The sequence below is a fragment of the Colias eurytheme genome, chromosome 1 (assembly GCF_061535395.1).
Source record: "Colias eurytheme isolate Ceu_HAF_F1 chromosome 1, ilColEury1 Martin Lab GWU primary, whole genome shotgun sequence".
Lineage (NCBI taxonomy): Eukaryota > Metazoa > Arthropoda > Insecta > Lepidoptera > Pieridae > Colias > Colias eurytheme.
Genome location: NC_142980.1, coordinates 9,664,379 through 9,682,692, shown reverse-complemented (window position 1 = coordinate 9,682,692; position 18,314 = coordinate 9,664,379). Strand labels below are relative to the sequence as shown.

The following is an 18,314-nucleotide window of genomic DNA, read 5'->3' as shown; positions in this document are numbered from 1 at the left end:
AGTACAAAGCCGCAGCCTTATTAGCTAAAAATTAGCAGATAGCAAGCGACGCGCAACAGCAACGCGACAGGTTTGCGACTGGTCGCGAAACGTCAAAAAATTTCGTATTATGTAAGCTGTTGCGCCGCTGTCGCACAACATCTGCTTCCTGCGACCGATGCACTTGATTTTGTATGGAAAGCAGCGCCACTCACAATCAGGTGGCAACTGGTGGTACTACGTATGTTTGTTAAACATTAAACAATACTCGCTCTCATATTCATAACTGCGTCACATCTGTGCGTCACATCTGTGATCTGCGTTAGCAAAAAACTAATGAAAGTTAAGATTAAGAAACTTGTGAAGTGGATGGATCCCAGCATGACCACTCCAGGGATTTTTTTTGCGATAACCCTTGTAAGTGGGTCTTGTCACATAAACAACGTAATATATTATTAGTGGGATATGGGAAAGGTATTCAGTAATCAGTTCGTGAATGTGATTTGTCGTGGTTTGTGCTCAGCGGTGAATATTAGTGTTACAATTTTCGTAATTTTGCACAAGTAGGTAAGTCTAACTCTTTGTTTATGAAGGCGCTAGTTACAATATATGCATTAAACGTTACTTATTTACTCACAAAATATTGTGAATTTTTCAGTTGAAAAAAATGGAACACCGAGTTTCCAAGTCTCAATTAGAGGACCTCCTTAATTATTTAATGGAGCATCAGGCTCTGGCCAAAGGCGTTGGTTTGGGTCCACGATCGAAAGAAACAGTCGATCGCCAGTGGGAAGAACTAGCTTCCAAATTAAACGCCCATGGCAGTGGTGCCTCAAAATCTGGATATCGCTGGAAACGTGTAAGTATATTTGATAAATAATTATTTATTTGCTATTTCTATACAATTTGAATCCTTTTTGCTCATATTTCTAACACATCACTTGATTTCACACCGCCATGTGTGTATTTTTACACCGCAGAAAATAGAAATACTAAATAGCTGTCTATACCTACCTACTTGCATTTTTAGTACATCAATTCCATATTGATGCATAAAATTATAGTTTATAAAAGGTTAAAAAAAAGTTTATATAAACTATATATAATATATATATAACTATATATACCTATATATATATTAAGAGCTGTGGGTTTCAAACAAATAAATTTAAATAAGCTTGCATGCATTATGCTTACAGTATTGGGCTGACCTGAAGCATAAGGTAAAGGCGAGGGCGTCAGCCCAAAGACGGGCAGCTTCTGGTACTGGTGGTGGGCCGGCTTGTAAAGACGACTTATCAGAAATTGATAAAAAGGTGTTGGCCATTATTGGAGAGGGTGCTGCATATGGAGATACTCAGCATAGAGTGCCAGCATTTGTAAGAGAAAAAAAATAGTCTTTTATCCTTGAAATTAATATGTAATGATTATAATCATATTTTTGCATTGCAGCCTATACCAACACCAAGTACCTCCTCGGCCATCTATGAGGATATAGCAACTGAATGTGTAGAGATAACCATAGGTAAACAGACATTTATTTTAACCAACTTCGGAGTGAAAAAAAATCTGTTACTTAAGTATATAATTTATCCAAAACCCTTTCAATTTTAGAGTCTTCTCCACCACCACCAGCCAGTGAACGGCTCATAGATATTGGGCAGACCACAACGCCAATATCACCATCAACGAGAGGAAATACTGGTAAAGTTTCTTAGTTGAGCTTATACATCTACATTACATAAATAATATAAGAAAAACATACCTACATAAACAATCAGTTGTTATTATATGTAACTCTTAACAATTTAGGTAAAATTTGGTATTTACATAGAGATTTATATTGAACTAGCTTTCCACCCGCGGCATCGCCCGCGCAGTCAAAGAAAAACCCGCATAGTTCCTGTTCCCATGGGATTTCCGGAATAAAACCGATCCTATGTCCCGGGGTAAAAAGTAGCCTATGTCCTTTCTCGGGTATCAAAATATCTCTATACCAAATTTAATGCAAATTGGTTTAGTAGTTAAGGCGTGATTGCGTAACAGACAGACAGACAGAGTTACTTTCGCATGTATAATATTTATTATACATGCGATTATCTATATTGTTTTAAACCTGACAAATGATTCAAATATTTCAAAATTGCAAACATACTGTTGCTTCAAAATATCCTATTTTATTAGTTTCAGATAGAGTGCAGGCATCGGCTTCTGCTGACCCTAACAGGACGCGGGGTCCTAGATCAAATGCTGGTCAGATATAGTTCTAATTGTCACTTTTTTTTTTAATATTTTTGATGTCAGAAGTCAGAACTATCGACTGGTTGAACAAATTTTAATTTTTCTTTTTTTTTACTTGAAAGCTGGTGGTGCTTCCTATGAACTGAAAGTTGAAATACGAATGCTTTAAATTATTTAGTTGTAATTATAATATTTTTTTCTTTACAGATAGTCCAGTGTCACGGCGACTACCCAGGAGCTCTGTTAGGAGCCGAAATATATCAGCTGATCTCAGGACTCGTCAAAGAGTTGACCCGTCTTGGATCGTTGATATGGAAAATAGACGGATCGACGCGGAGCAGAAGCTGGTAGATGCAATGATGATAATTGCAGAGGCTAGGAGGGACGAGTTAGATATATCGCGCAGACAACTAGCCCTTACAGAGACTCTGGCTCAGGCGCTGCGCGAACTAACCAATGTATTAAAAAATTGTTTAGAAAATAAATAACATTTATTTTATTTAATTGTTTGTGTTATCATTATTTTAATTCCAAATTCATTATTTTTGACGTATTCAAAATCTGATTAATTATTATTCTTATACATTCTATATTGTGACATTTTTCTCATTCACATTTTTAAAATGGTTTTATTTGAAAATATTTCATTTTTTTTACTAATATAGTTATTAATATTTGAAATATCTGATACAAAAAATTGAATTAATTTACACAAGTGAAATATGAAGGTAGAAGGTACATACCTAAGGTTTCAGTACACATTGACTCATACATAGACATGTTTCAAAGAGTACTATAATAATACGACATGTTTATTGCATCACACAATCACACCACAAAAATAGAAAGGTTCAGTACACAAGATAATCATTATATTTATAATCTAAACATAATCTAAATCTTCTAATAATCTAAAAATTGTAAAACTAAAAATAAGTAACCAAATAATAACGATACAATAATAACCAGAAAAATTTTAAATAATTATTACAATTACATATTATATGTCCAAACTAAACTCTTAAATTTAAAATAATATCATCAGTGAACAGTATTAAATTAACTAGGTACTTATTATCATAAACTACTTTTGCTATGTATAATATTTTTATCTCTACACAATTATTAGTAAGTACCTACAGATAGTTCAAGTACATTCTTTTTGAATAAGGTGCTTCCTCACAATCTATAATCTAACATTTCAGGTTCGATTTTGTGATGACAGTTTTTCCTAGCTTGCCTATGTAATGCTCGACTTTGTAACGTTACATTACAGGTGGTGAGTTAGTGCCTTTATTTCAGTATATTTATTAACCACACACAAATATTAACAATGATATCATCATTGGTTTCTGCTATATAAATATAAATATTCTTAGGTTTAAATACTAGAAAAAGTTTATACAACGCTAAATAAAGGCTATGGTCTCCTCTCCCTCCATAGACGCTGCATAATAAGTGATCGCTGTAAACGACCACGTTCTAATTGGTGTGTTTCATCATCAATGCTGATGGTGTCAGATATTTGGCGGTCAGAATCATGTCTAGTATATTCATCTGATAGCTCTATGACTTCTGTTCCTTGTTGGTTAGCGATGTTGTGTAAAACACAGCATGCATTTATGATTTTTGCTACAGTGTGATGGTCATAATGCAGTACTCTATGTGCCAACAAACATCGCCAACGAGTTTTCAAAACTCCTATGCAACGTTCAACAGTATTCCTAGCACTGCAGTGGACATTTGTGTAATGCTCTTCTGCAGTCCCAGGAACAGCGTTAACAATAGGAGTCAGAAGCCATGGCCGCAGTGGATATCCAGAGTCGCCTGCAAATGTAAAGCATAGTCAGTGTTTTATAATGTATAAATTACTACAAAATTGATATCTAAAAATGAAATAAAATAAATAATAAAATTAAAATATTTAGTAAACAGGTATTTTTGAACATTAATTCTGTTACACTTAACACACACACTACACTAATAATACAAAAAATAATTACCTAATAACCAAATGCTTTCACCATTATTATGAAGCTGCTGCAAATGATTATTTATTTCCGAATTGCGCCAAATATATGCATCATGAGTAGCTCCGCCAAAAGTAGCATCCACATTTAAAATATTAAGATCACTGTCACATATCTAAAAAAAACATTATTTACAAGAAATTAATTCTTATATTCTCACAGTATTAGAAACATTGTGCAAGTCAGTTTTTTAATAATTGTAGTAATAAAAGGTTCGTACAAACTAAATATAGGTAATAAATAAATTAAAGCTTAGTTAAGTAAGTGAGTACTTACTATTTGAACATTTCTAGAATGATAATGTTTTCTGTTAAAAAAACGTTCTTCATGCTCTGAAGGCTTCACTAATGCCACATGTGTACCATCAACACAGCCCAGGACACCAGGAATTCCAAATTTATTATAAAATCTGGAATTATAGACAAAATTAATGATATGTGAAACTTTCATGGTACATATCAAATAGGTATAGAAATTTACTTGTTAATGATGATATTTCTTTCTTGCTGTGTTTGTGGAAATTTAATATACTTATTCAGTATATTAATATTGTTTAGTGCTGTTGTCACTTCTCTCACAGCATTTGACACACTAGGCTGGCTTAAACCATGCAAAAAGCTCATTCCTACTGGCTTTTGGTATGAACCCGTTGCATAGAAAGACAGAGCTGTTAAGACCTGAAAAGTGATTATTATAATTTAATAAATGGGCAGACTACAAACATGGTCTTGCAATGCTGCTAACAATATTATGAATGTATTCAAGTCAAGAATTTATAACAATTTCTTACCTTACACTCTACAGAAACCTTTGTTTGCCTCTTTGATCTAGCCATTAGTGGAGCTAGTTCATAACACAACTCTTCAAATGAATCTTGAGAGATTCTGTAGTGTGCCTTGAACTCAACATCTGTCATGCTCAAAGTCCTTGCTTGGTTACGAAGACTTCGCCGTAACTGAGCCACATCATGAGCTTCTTGTCTTCTAACTTCGGCCTCGAGTGCCTCAATTAATAAGAATGCTCGTGCCATTTTATATAAAACTGTCTAAGAAGGTATGATTAATATTCCCGAAAGTTAATTTAATATGTAATTATTAGTAAAATTATATTCGAAAACTTGTCGAACACCTTTTCTAGACCGATGAAAATATTTTGCACACTTACCGTAATATATTTTAATAAGTTTTTTTAAGTATTCGATGATCTCAGTTAAGAATCAATCTTCTAAACTATAATTTTTATTTTATTTTGAGATTTTTATATACTTTATTGTTCCTATTACAACCAGCAACAAGTCAACAACAAGCATTAGAGCTGTCGCATATTTGACAAATCAATTGCTTGGTAGTTGCTGTCGTGTGGCTGTCGCAAGTCATAGCTAATACCATTTGCAAAGCAACCTTTGAGTTTTTATTAGCGACAACTGCATTTTTAGTTTTTCAGTTGCTCGACAGAGGCAGCACTGTTGACGGCAGATTGTCTGCTTGTTGTCTGCTTTTACGTAATAAGAAATAGACGTTTGACAACAACTATTGCGCAATTTTTGGTTGTTGCTGATCGTCTGCAAGATCCGTAATAAGGCAGCCGATCATTCGATGAGTTGTACCGAGTTGAATTTTGATGTCGATCAGTGATTAGTTTGTTCTTATTGTAGGTGCCATTGACCATTTAAGTTTGGTACATTGTGATAGCAGCAAAGATATTATACATATTTAATAAAAAATCAGTTTGAAGGAAACTGTACGTGTCTGTGTCTCTTCGGCAGGCAGATGTGTTTTTAATAAGTGGCGTATAATCTACAATGTTTTGGACAGTCATTCCCGAAATATAAATATCACAAACCTGCCACCGTTTAAACAGTTCATCCGAAGTCTCGGCACAAAATCAAAATGAAAATCACAGTGACCACGTTAAACGACGACATCTTCGTCTTGGATGTATCTGAAGATCTGGAATTAGAAAATTTTAAAGCATTCTGCGAAATAGAATCGGGATTCTCAGCTAAAGACATAATTCTTAATTTTAATGGGAAACCTCTTCTTGATGATAAAAAATCCCTCAAAGACCATGGGGTAAACGACGGAGATGTCATCATTTTGATTCACATGCTGCAATCCGCTCCAAATCTGAATAACAGCGATGCAAATCAAGGTAGGTAATTAAAAAAATTATCGAGATTTCACTATACGTTGTTGGAATTGCATTGTCATGTTCTTTTGTTGTCATATATGACATTGCGTGACTAGCTGTTGTCTCCTTTCACGCACTATAAATTATTGTAATTTGTAGCTCAAAAACTAAATTAAGAAAAAAAAATGACATTTCACATGTCAAAAAAATTAATGTATTTTAGATGCATTTTACATAAAAAATATAAAATAAATTGTTGTATTATTGTCTGCAGCACTCCCATCTGGTCTAGCCAATCTAGACTTTAGTAATATCCGAGTGCCAACTGGAGCAAGCACATCAATGGCCACACGAGCTACGACTCCAGTAGAAGAAGACCCTCGCATTATCCGCGAAATGTTTCTGGCTAACCCAGATCAATTGGCTTTGCTCAAGCAAAATAATCCTCGCTTAGCTGATGCACTGCTTAGTGGTAATCTGGGTAAGTTTATATTAATTTTATTAAAAAATTAATAAATATTCTCTATATTATTCTGACTTTATTAGCTTTATGTTGCTGATGTCATATCTATATTCATGCTATTATGTGGTTTTGTTTGAATTGATACTGCACATTCCAGGCTGACAATAAGTGACAAAATTTTTTAATATCCATAACAGTCCTGCAAATATGATAATACTTTACGAGCTAAACAAAAAGCATTTTCAACAACATTCATTAGAAAGCCCAATAAAGATCCTTACAAACAATAACATACATACAATGATTTATGGAACTAATAATAGCTGTTCACCCTGCGCTGACCTGTTAGGCCTTTTTAAAATAGTTATAATTGTAATCCAAGCATTCACATACATAAATCATAATAAACGATGGATACAGACAACTTTCATATCGCGAATATGAACATTTTGTTTATAATAAATTCAAGCGTATATATGAATTGGTAAATCAAGATTACCAACTACCCACTGAATAATTCTATTTTATTGTTCCCCATTTATTTAACAACAACATGACAATCCTCACTCCTTCATTGTTATTGAAAATTTATTTATTGTGCATGTTATCAAAATAACAATATGAGATGCAAGCAGGCTTATCTTGAAGTATATTAATAGAAAACATTGGCCACACAAAGTTTAAAATCAAAATAAATTAATATGAAACTAACTAAAGTACCCGTCACGAGAAGCTATAAATTATGTAAACAAACATCTTTTACTAAGTAAACATTTTATACTGCGAGATAATAATAAATTGACCATATTCAATCGACATGAAATATAGACGGGTTATATGAAAGTAACAACCTATTTAATTTAGTCGGATCATATTTTAACGACGCAAAGCGCTATCGTTTGTGTTTCTTGGTACCGGAACGCGTCCGTCGCAGGGATTGTGAACTATCGGGACGCCATTTTGAAATAAACGCATCATTTGAGTTGTTTCATTGCTTTGCATATATCGCGGATCTGGTTGTTATTGTTAATTTTGTTATTGTTTCGTTATCACTTTTTTATTGTTGTTACTTTAATTGTTGCGTTAATTTTATTTGTTATTACGTATAATGGAGCCAGTAGCCAGTACATCTAAGGAAATAAATTCGCCACGAAAAAAACGTCAAAAGGTGCGTAATACAATTTATCTAAAATATATAATATTTATGTTAATTAATATTTGTTACTTAATAATTTATTAAATCTTAAACAAATTCATTTTTTTTGTTGGTCCAAATGTTGTGAACTCCTGAACACTTGTTTACAAAATTTATAGCTTCTCATGACGGTTACTTTAGTCAATGTGACACTAAAGTCTGGATATCAGAACGTGAAACAATTTATCTTATAAGATTAAGGGCCGATTTTTCAATCGCGAGATAAACAGTCTAATAAATACCCATCGAATAGATTTATTCAATTATTTATCTAACTCATTACGGCTCGCCTATTTTTCAATCGTGATTTATTTGATGAATAACTATCTGACCAAATATTTCCATATTGGCAGCACTGCTCTCGGAGTGGCGAAACAAACATATTAAATTAGTCAAGTTAGAGCGGGATAGAGTCAAATCTTGCAATTTGTCAACAACCGTCATTATGACTCACGTCAGGAGTGCACTTGTCTTCTATGATTGTTGATTGTTGTTTTGATTCGAGTAAAGAGTTTGGTTAAATTTGTGTTTCAATTTATATATTTTACGATGGAAACGACATACTTAAAGGCAGCGTTCGGCAAATTTTCAATGGCATGGTCATCAGTACTATCAAAAACACCAATTTCAATATGATTTTAATTGATAATAATTATATAGAAAGAGGTTTAATTGTTAATAATTCTACGCTCTATGTTATGACATACGAAAATATCTCAAATTTGACGCGTCAGTTGTCAACTCAAACGCCTAACAGTCGAATAGCGCGCTATCTGGCCGTTGGAGCGGCAAATAGATTTATTCCTCAAATAACGTAGTTATTGGATAGATAAGTCCTATTCGTCTATTGAAAAATTGAATATTTTGTTAACTGAAGAATAAAGTCTATCTAGCTGTTTATCTGGGCATTGAAAAATCGGCCCTAAGAGCTGATTTTTCAATCCTTGGTTAAAACTTATTCATCGAATAATGTATAAAACTACCATTTTAAAAACGTATTCTTATTGCCCGTATTTGACAGTTTACGTGACATTTTAATATTATCGTGTAATACTTTATTGGACGGATAAGCATTGAAAAATCGGCCCTAAGTATCATCCAGTTCCATTGACTTATTTTAAAATATAATAATTGTATGTCTATATGTGTTTTGTTCTTTATACTGAAGTGACTGATCATTCATTTTAAAGACATAAAAATATTTTGTTTCAAATAATAGTGTAATGCAGTATCGTAAATTGCTATGTTCCTTCCTGCTTTCTTATTTAAGATGATAAATTTTATACAGTTCACAATTCCTTCTGTTTGTTCTTTGGTACAATAAATTATTTGAAAAAGCTTTAATATAGACACAACAGCGCAATAATAATTTTCAATTGACTGTTTCCATAGATACATTTGCTTCAGTGCTACGCGAACAAATCTCTGCTAGAACTGAACGTCAGCAACAGAGAATAAGGTGACTATATTATATAACTCAATACATGACAGTTTTTGGTGTTGCTAGCTACATGGAAAAATATTTTGCCTTTTTTTAATGTAGTTTATTATCATGTATGGCGACAAGATTTATATTATTATTTAAATTAACACATAACATATAATTTATTATGAATAAAAGAAATAATATATTCAATAAACAGAATTAAAAAAAAAACTATAAATATGGTAGAGTACTTATTCAATAAATTTCTAAAACAAAGAAGGATATGGAGCCATATTATAATTTATATACTCATCATTATAATTCCACAGTACATAATGATAACGAGTTTAATCACTACATAGTATAAAATAAAGCCACTTTCTCTGTCCCTATATCTGTTTGTATGCTTAAATCTTTAAAGCTACACAACGGATATTGATGCGTTTTTTTAGAGCTAAATAGATAGAGCGATTTCCGAAATGTTTTAGTATATAATTTATTAAGTTTTAGACAGAGCGGGCGAAGCCGCAGACGGAAAGCTAGTAACTGATAAAATGATCTGAAATGTTTTAATTTTAAAATCTTCATAATGTGTTAAAATTTCTAATATGCAGAATGTTCAAGTAAATAATGTGTCATAAAACCAGCTCTTTAACCCAGTTTACCCCCACATGGTGATGGTTACTAGTTAATACCATATGTTAAAGAATACAATTTTATAAAGGACTAGATTAAACTCTTAAATAAATAAATTATAATATAAGTCAATGAGTATTTAATGGAATGGAATTTTCCAAATTCTCTTCACATGGCCTTGTGCCGATATTTAAGGCTGGTAATAAAAGAAACCTTAAGAATTAATTACCAATCATTACGTAATGACAATTTTTTTGAAAGAAACACGAAATTAAAAAAGTTCCTTTCTATTCAACTTTTCTTATCAGAAACAGTATGGCTTCCAAGTTCCACCACAAACCCAATACATTGCCCAATACTCTAAAATACGTCAAATTAACTTTCTTTTCTAAATAATCAACAAGGAAAACAAACTCGCGAAGTAAAATATCTGGGTTTCGAATTGGTCAGTCTTGGGAAACCGCATACTTAAAAGAAATTAGTGTATTTTGCAATATGAGGTTTTGCAAAATGTCTTCCAAATAACACTTATAATACCATTTATAACTACATATATTATTAAGGCTGACTTAGCTTAGTGGCTGTTGAGCCGGTAAAACAAAGATGAACAAAGTAGTAATGTATCTTCGAATAAACGAAAATACATTTTTTTTCTAAAACTATCTCAGAATGAAGTCGGTGCAGTAATTTTTGAGTTTAGCGAGCAAATAAACGTGGCGGCGGAAATTATGTCGTGATAGGTGACTTCTAAGATAAAGGTTTAGAGAAATCTATTTCAAAGAATTTATAATTCACTTATTCTAACATAGAATTATTTAAAAAAATCTCCAAACTGACATCAGGCCAAGAATAACTGATTCGTTCATGTCTAGGATGATGAACTCAGACCCATTCGACACTGAAGCACAAAGAATGATCGCTGAGGAGATCAGACAGAAAAACATAGAAGCTAACATGGAAGCTGCTATGGAATATAATCCGGAGACATTCGGCACTGTGGTCATGCTGTATATTAACTGCCATGTTAATGGGTAACTTTTTTTGTAAAATACTTAATATGTGAATATCGTGCATTTTATATAATATCGAAGATTTCTAATTTCTTAATGTGTTTTAAACACGATAAATACATTATTTGCTTTTTTTTTCAATTGGCATTATTAATGTATTAAAACACGGATTAATTTTTAGAAACTTTTGAGATTTTCATACTATTTGGTGTTTTTAGGTTTCCAGTGAAGGCATTTATTGATTCGGGAGCACAAACCACAATAATGTCGGCTGCCTGCGCCGAGAGATGTAATATCATGCGTCTCGTTGACACAAGGTCAGGACTTCATTAAATCTATTTAATGCATATGCTAAGATGCAATTTAAAATGCGAATATTTTTCTTTGTGTATCACAACACCAATTTTGCAGTTTGTTTACCTCACATTGTATGAAAACATAATGATTCATTTGCGTTGCGAGTGCAATGGATGACTTTGAATTTTTGTTGTTAAATCTATATTTGGCCGAGCCCAAAATAGTGGATTGCGTATTTGCATTATCGTAATAAAAACTTTGTAGATGGGCGGGCATTGCCAAAGGCGTCGGTATACAAAGAATTATAGGCCGTATACACATGGTGCAGATGAGAATCGAGAAGGATTTCCTCACTACGTCATTCTCCGTACTTGAGGAACAGCCGATGGACATGCTGCTCGGCCTCGATATGCTCAAAAGACATCAGGTATTTAACTTTCATCGAATTGTTGTTATTTTGTCTGTATTTTTTTGAAAATTTTCCACTTTATAACTAGTTGATTTTTTTTTAATATTTCATGTTTTTAACTTGTGTGTTTTTTTAATAAAAAGATCTAAACGATTGCAATGACAAGGTATCAAAGCGGTTATAACGCCTTTTTTCGTTTTAATAATCGTGTTATTATAATGACTGAATAAACACAATATTTACCGAAGAGAGTTTTATAATAATAAAATTGCATACAGAGTTAAGCTTATCTTGTGATTAATTATTATATTGAATTCACTTTTCTGTTTTAAATATTGAAACTTAATGATTTTGTAACATGATCTAAAAATGAAGTAAAGTTCGAATATTTATTTACCTATAATACATAGTTTTCCTTACATTTGTATTTTAAATATATCGGATAAACGTTTTACGGGCTTAAGATTTTCCATTACATATTCTCAAACATAATAATCTTCTTAGAACTCAAAGCACGAACATTTCCCACGCAATATTATCTGCTTCGGGCTTAGCATAAGACGATTTCCCTTTGAAAAGTTCACGTTTATTAAAAGCAATATTCAAATGTATAATATATAGCGAATCGTATGAATTCAGATTTATGAAGTGCATTTTTAGAAATGCTGTCGTTAAAACGAGATTTGAGCTTGTTATTACGGCCCACTCGTTCGAATATAAATGTTATTGGATTTGCTGTGCATACACGCATATTAAACGTTCATCCTTATAACATGCGATCAAAGGAAAATAGGTTTATCACAGATAATGTTAATAAAGTATATTTCTTATAAGAAAATTTCCATTTATTTAATGTTGTCAGTAAAGTTAGTAACTATTTAATAATCATATTTTTTCAAAGATTTCATAAAAACGAATTAAATCGATACAATCTCATTATCATTATCCTGAGTACATTCTTATTCTCTTAAACTAACATAGAAGTCTGTGTTCCTAAAACAGGAACAAATATGTGCTGATGAAATTAGTAAACCTTCTAAAGATCTTCGTATTAAGGCACACACTATTTCCACTAATTTTATAAGTGAGAAAGTAAATCTGTCTGTCTGTTTCTTCACGCCAATCCTTCTGAACCGATTTTGGATAAAATTTGGTACATAGACAGTTTAAGAACCTAGAAAGGACACAGGATAGATTTTATGCCGGAAATCCCGGGAGCGAGAACTGTACGCTGTACCTACAGGTTATCCTTTGAATACGCGGGCGGTAAGCTAGTTTATAATAAAAAAAATGTATGCGTGTACTAGAGTACACATGTAAGAAGTGAAACTTCTTTATGACCTTAAAAATGTCACGAGTATGGCGTAACGCAAAAATGTCACGCGTTCGGCGTAACGCAAAAATGTCACGCGTACAGCGTAACGCAAAAATGTCACGCGTACGGCGTAACGCAAAAATGTTACACTAAATTTTTGTCCAACCCCGATAAAGAAGTTTCACTTCAAAAAATATATATTGCGTTTAGCAAAATACCTAAAGGTTCTTCATATCCATCCAGTGCAATATAGATTTAAAGAGGAACGTGCTGCTGATCGGCACAACCGGCACAGAGACGCCATTCTTGCCCGAGTCCGAGTTGCCGGATTGCGCTCGACTCTCCGGAGTCTCCGAAGACGAAATCGTCAACCAATCCGTAAGGGACCATGAGGATAGACTCATGAGAGAAGCCCTTGAAAAATCAAGACAAGGTGGGAGGAAAAAGAAATAAACACGAGATATTTACACACTAATCTATATATGTATTACATCTATTGTTTCACCAAATATACATTGCATGATACAAGTATAATAAAAATCGTAAAATGGTCGGGCTATTTCATTGCGACTTCGGGTGGTGGTTTGGCAATTAACGTTAATGCTCTTTCCATATCTTCACTAGCTGTATATTGCTAACTTTGTAGAAATGTATAACCAGTGTTTTTGGAACGAATAATTGATGGTTCTTCATAAATAGTAAAAACATAGTACGAAACAGTACTACGCACTGAAATAAATACTACGTCTGGTTATACTTGGCACCCTTTCATTCATTGGCTGCTAACTAAACATGCTTTCCTATTATTCTAATGCGAATGTTCTTAAATAACTAAATAACAAACGGTTATTGGCTGCACGTGTTCCGAATGGTGTTTTCTCAACTAAAATATTGACCAGGATAAATAGCAGTGTTGTGTTCAAATATAAAACGGGTATGTTAGTTCACTAGTGTTTGTAGTTTTGTTATTATTTGTGTGAAATTGCTTTTTAGATTTAAAATTGTCGCGTGTGTGAATACATACGTATTCAGATAGTTAAAATGCATTCGTATAAATCTAGATTTTTCATGTTGCACACACATCGTGACATACGATCAATTTAAATGATTGATAAGACCTTTCCATGACCATCATATTGTTAGATCAAATCAAACTCAATATCTTGTATTTAATTCGGGTCTCTTTGTTTCGTATCGTAGTTTAATGCATACGTATTTGAATATTCGTTTTTCATGTTTTATTAATGGACAGTTTTTCGTGAATATTTACATCAATTCTAATGTGTTCTAATAATGGATACCGACAAAAAATATAAAATTATACCATTTAGAATTCACGATAAATTTCTTATTCATCAAAGTTATCGAATAATCTTCCTATAATCTCCATTAAGCAAATGAACATGCCTTTTACTATTCGAGCTCTATACGTCTGATTAATCCGCTGTTATTACGCTAACGAATCTAATCCTTTGATGTAAAAGCTCTATCGAGTATCGATTTTCACCATTGAATAGATAACGACCTAGTAACGTTCTACGTTTCTTGTGTAACTCTTTGACACGATCGTTTCATTAGTCACTTTTCTTCCAAAACTTGACTGCTTTCCGTCGCTTCTTCTCATCACCGTCTAACGTACTCTCACCATCGCATCTGCATCAAAATACTTTCATCTTTGTGTATTTCGCCTCATTTCCATTTCATTTTCGATCCACGCTTTGTTCGTAGTAACTGTAACGTCTAGGTCTGTGGTGTATGAACACGAACGGATCATTAATTTTATCTGTGTCTTATACAGAGGCTGGAAATCAAAGTACACGGTCCACGCACAGTGGTCAATCGACGTCTGGTACTGGACAAAGTAGCCAAAGAGCTGGTAAATATGACCATCGTCTGCGATCTCACCAAATGTTCATTTACACTCATTTTATCGCATTAGTCGCTTGATATAACCCAATTTCTGACTCATGTACTAATCGACCGTTTGCTTGCTTAGTTCATTTGCTAGTCATACATTTTTATTATAGGTATCGACAGTCGACGTATGTAATGTTCCGCAGTTTTTTGTATGGGTTGGAATTAAAATATAACAAGACAAGTATTTTTTGTATTCTTATTGATAATAAATATGTCGTTATTCGTTTGTTAATAAAATTGAATGTTTAACACTAGGAAAATATACAATAATGTATATGTATGTTACTCGAAGACTTCTCATATAACGATACATTTTCACGACACCCTTAGTCTGTACCTCATTTTCTTACTTTTTATAATACATATATCTAAAACAAAATAATTTTATAATATATTTAATCGAAATATATCAATTGATATGTTTCGTGTACATGAAGTAACCAAAGCAATGAAGTAAGCATTTTTCAAAATATTTTGGAAACTTTGTCAAAATTCTTTGAATTGTTGAATTTATTTTATCATACACATTTATAACTAGGTCTAGGAGACCCGAGTCTGACAATCCTACCAACGGACATGTTTACTGAGACTGAGGTTGAAGAGATTGTGAATCTCGGCTTTACTAGAGAGCAGGTCAGACTTTTATTATTCTCATGGCCGCTTGCACAGCTTCTGCATATGTTCTGTTTAGCCTATCTGTCGATTAAAATGACAGATAATGTATAAAGTGTTAAATAGGCTTTCAGGGACACTGTCAGCAAGTGGTGAAACCGGCCATAAGTAACGTATCTGTCAATCATTGTTATGCTAGAGAGTAGATAAAATATATGGATGATTATGTATGGGACTGGCTTTTATTTTGATATTAATGTTGTAATGGTGATGCATATGCAATACAGTTTTATAAACTAACACCAATACATGACTTTTTGGCCTATTGTGACTTAAATATATATGTATATTTGTAACTGATTCATTGTACTATGAAAGAATAAAGATGTTGTATAATATGAATTAAATACTTATTCTATATAATATATAATTGTAATTTTTTGCAGGCAATCAATGAGCTGCGCCGCTTCAACGGCGATAAGGCCCAGGCGACTTTGGCACTAATTGCGAAGTCGTTAAAATTTTGATCGACTTATGGGTTGGTCTTCTTTTAAAGCGCAAGTATTTGTGCTTAAGAAGGCGTGGGAGTGACATATCTCGCCTCTCGGTGTACTGCGACAATACAATGCGACCGAATAGACTTTACTATTTTAGACTCTTGTTAAATGTGTCCCTGTGTGAAACCCCTAATTTTAATGAACTGTGCTAATACAATATGTTTTCGTTTTTTATTATTATTTTTTTTACTTTATTTAAAAGAATTTTACAATTTTACGACTGTCAACTTTACTGCCTATTCAAATGAACTTCGCTACTTGCTATACTCTTTACGGACTTACAAATGAGCAATTATATTTTTATATTGCTTTTTAAACAAATAAGTTTCTATTTGTATACTTGATAAGTGAAAATTATCTTACGGACTCGAAAAACGAAACGTGATAATAATCGTAAACAGTAAATTATAAAGACTCGTTAAAGGATGGATTTTTGGATGAATTTTATTGAAAATTGTAGTGTGGTGTTTGTACAGGTACTTAAAAGTATTTCCTAGTTGATTATAGGTCTAAGAAGTGCCAAAGGACAGTGTTGGCGCGTATTGTTTGCATTTTTATCCCGTCTCGTTGTTCAGCACTGAATATCTCCTAAGTGATAAGTTTATAACGTAATTTGATATTACTGCAACATATCTTAATATTTTACGTTTTAGCGTATGAGTTATTGTCTACCTAGTATTAAGTCCATAAATCATTTAGTGTATACATGTTTTAAAGTAATCCTAATCGATATACCTTTCGTAAATCAAACTATATTTTCTGTGTCTAGATTTATAAACTATTTGCATGCAGGGTTAGCATTAGATGTGGGTATTTTCCTCAGAGATGGTTTTATTAAAATTAGGTCAATTTAAATCAAAATATTTTGATCAAATAGTTGGTAAAATTAGTTTTAAGGGAATGGGTATGGAATGGCACCTTTTAATGATGGAAAGCATTTAGAGGTTACGTTATATATTACATGTATTGTAAAAGGTATAATATATTTATATATTCTTAACTCTTAGTAGATTTAAGCTCCATAGAATTGTTATATTTACCTGTGTTAAGTTTAGTGCTACTACTTATCATTTGGCGGCATTTTATTTCGCTTAACCAATTTTGCTTATTTTATTAGCTCTAAAGTTCCAATCATACAAACGTATGTAATGTATCGGCTCAAAATATGTAAGTTTTATAGAAGTCTATTAATTGTATTCTTTATGATATTAAGCATCGAATTATTTTCTTGGTTGTATTAAAAAGATAATTCTTTTTCTATATTCTTGTATTTTCAATTAGAGTCGTAAAATACCTATTTATATTGTAAACTCTTGTCGTAAATGGATGTAAAATGTCTTAGATATACAACAAAAAAAAAATTGCATGATTGAAATTAAGGTAGTATAGATTTAAATCAGTCAAATATGTTGACGTTTAACAATTATTCCTTAGATTATAATATGCATAAGATACACTATATAATTAAACATGGTGTATAACATTTTATGTGTAAAACTACTTCTAATATATAACTACATTCATATATATTGTCTAATTGATAACATAAAACATAATTGGTGTAAGGCTTCATTGTGACGATATTTAATGCCGAATTACGACTTCTACGGAATTGTAATTATGAATGTTTTAAGATAAGTAGCACTATATTTCTGAAAATAAATAAAACTTGATAAATATCCTTGTGTGTTATTTTCAGCCTAATCCTTTTGTGTATAAGGCAATAAAACAAAATGCTACAACTATGCGTAATGTGCGCGCGTAAATAAGATAAAAGTAGCTTACTAAGTGATGCATTTTGGTTCTAAAAATATGTTTGGCAATTCCGTAGCTGTTTGTAAGAAAAATATATTGGCTTACAGCCACAAAGGTCACCATAACAGAACTGGGCATTGACTTTTATGATATAAAAATATGCAGATTGTAGTGGATTTTTCGCCAAGGTTACGGGGAAATAACACAAGCAATTAATACTGTTATATTTCTGCGTTTATTTAATAAAAAGGTATAACAAACGGTAAAAATAATTTATCATAATCGCTACTGATCGGTACAATAAAAAAGTAGGAGTATATAATATTTTAATCCTTAGTTTTC

The 18,314-nt window shown here is 32.4% G+C and overlaps 2 protein-coding genes across 6 annotated transcripts; both read left to right on the top strand.

Moving 5' to 3' along the window:
* The first annotated feature begins 321 nt into the window (after positions 1-321).
* LOC149911180 (uncharacterized) lies at positions 322-2,719 on the top strand. 2 transcript variants are annotated; one of them, XM_090111561.1, is made up of 7 exons: positions 322-542; positions 638-838; positions 1,179-1,358; positions 1,432-1,504; positions 1,594-1,683; positions 2,164-2,232; positions 2,428-2,719. In XM_090111561.1, exons 2-7 carry the CDS (start codon positions 647-649, stop codon positions 2,706-2,708), a joined length of 885 nt encoding a protein of 294 aa, XP_089967687.1. In that variant the 5' UTR covers positions 322-542; positions 638-646; the 3' UTR covers positions 2,709-2,719. The 2 variants fall into 2 exon arrangements, with proteins under 2 accessions (XP_089967687.1, XP_089967613.1); XM_090111487.1 differs by having other exon boundaries at positions 322-546.
* A 3,118-nt stretch (positions 2,720-5,837) lies between these two features.
* On the top strand, positions 5,838-17,896 carry rngo (DNA damage inducible 1 homolog rngo). 4 transcript variants are annotated; one of them, XM_090103778.1, is made up of 10 exons: positions 5,838-6,401; positions 6,655-6,861; positions 9,431-9,497; positions 10,973-11,131; positions 11,329-11,427; positions 11,672-11,834; positions 13,375-13,564; positions 14,930-15,007; positions 15,587-15,681; positions 16,107-17,896. In XM_090103778.1, exons 1-10 carry the CDS (start codon positions 6,140-6,142, stop codon positions 16,185-16,187), a joined length of 1,401 nt encoding a protein of 466 aa, XP_089959904.1. In that variant the 5' UTR covers positions 5,838-6,139; the 3' UTR covers positions 16,188-17,896. The 4 variants fall into 4 exon arrangements, with proteins under 4 accessions (XP_089959904.1, XP_089959911.1, XP_089959918.1 ...); XM_090103785.1 differs by lacking the exon at positions 14,930-15,007; XM_090103792.1 differs by lacking the exon at positions 15,587-15,681.
* Positions 17,897-18,314: the final 418 nt, after the last annotated feature.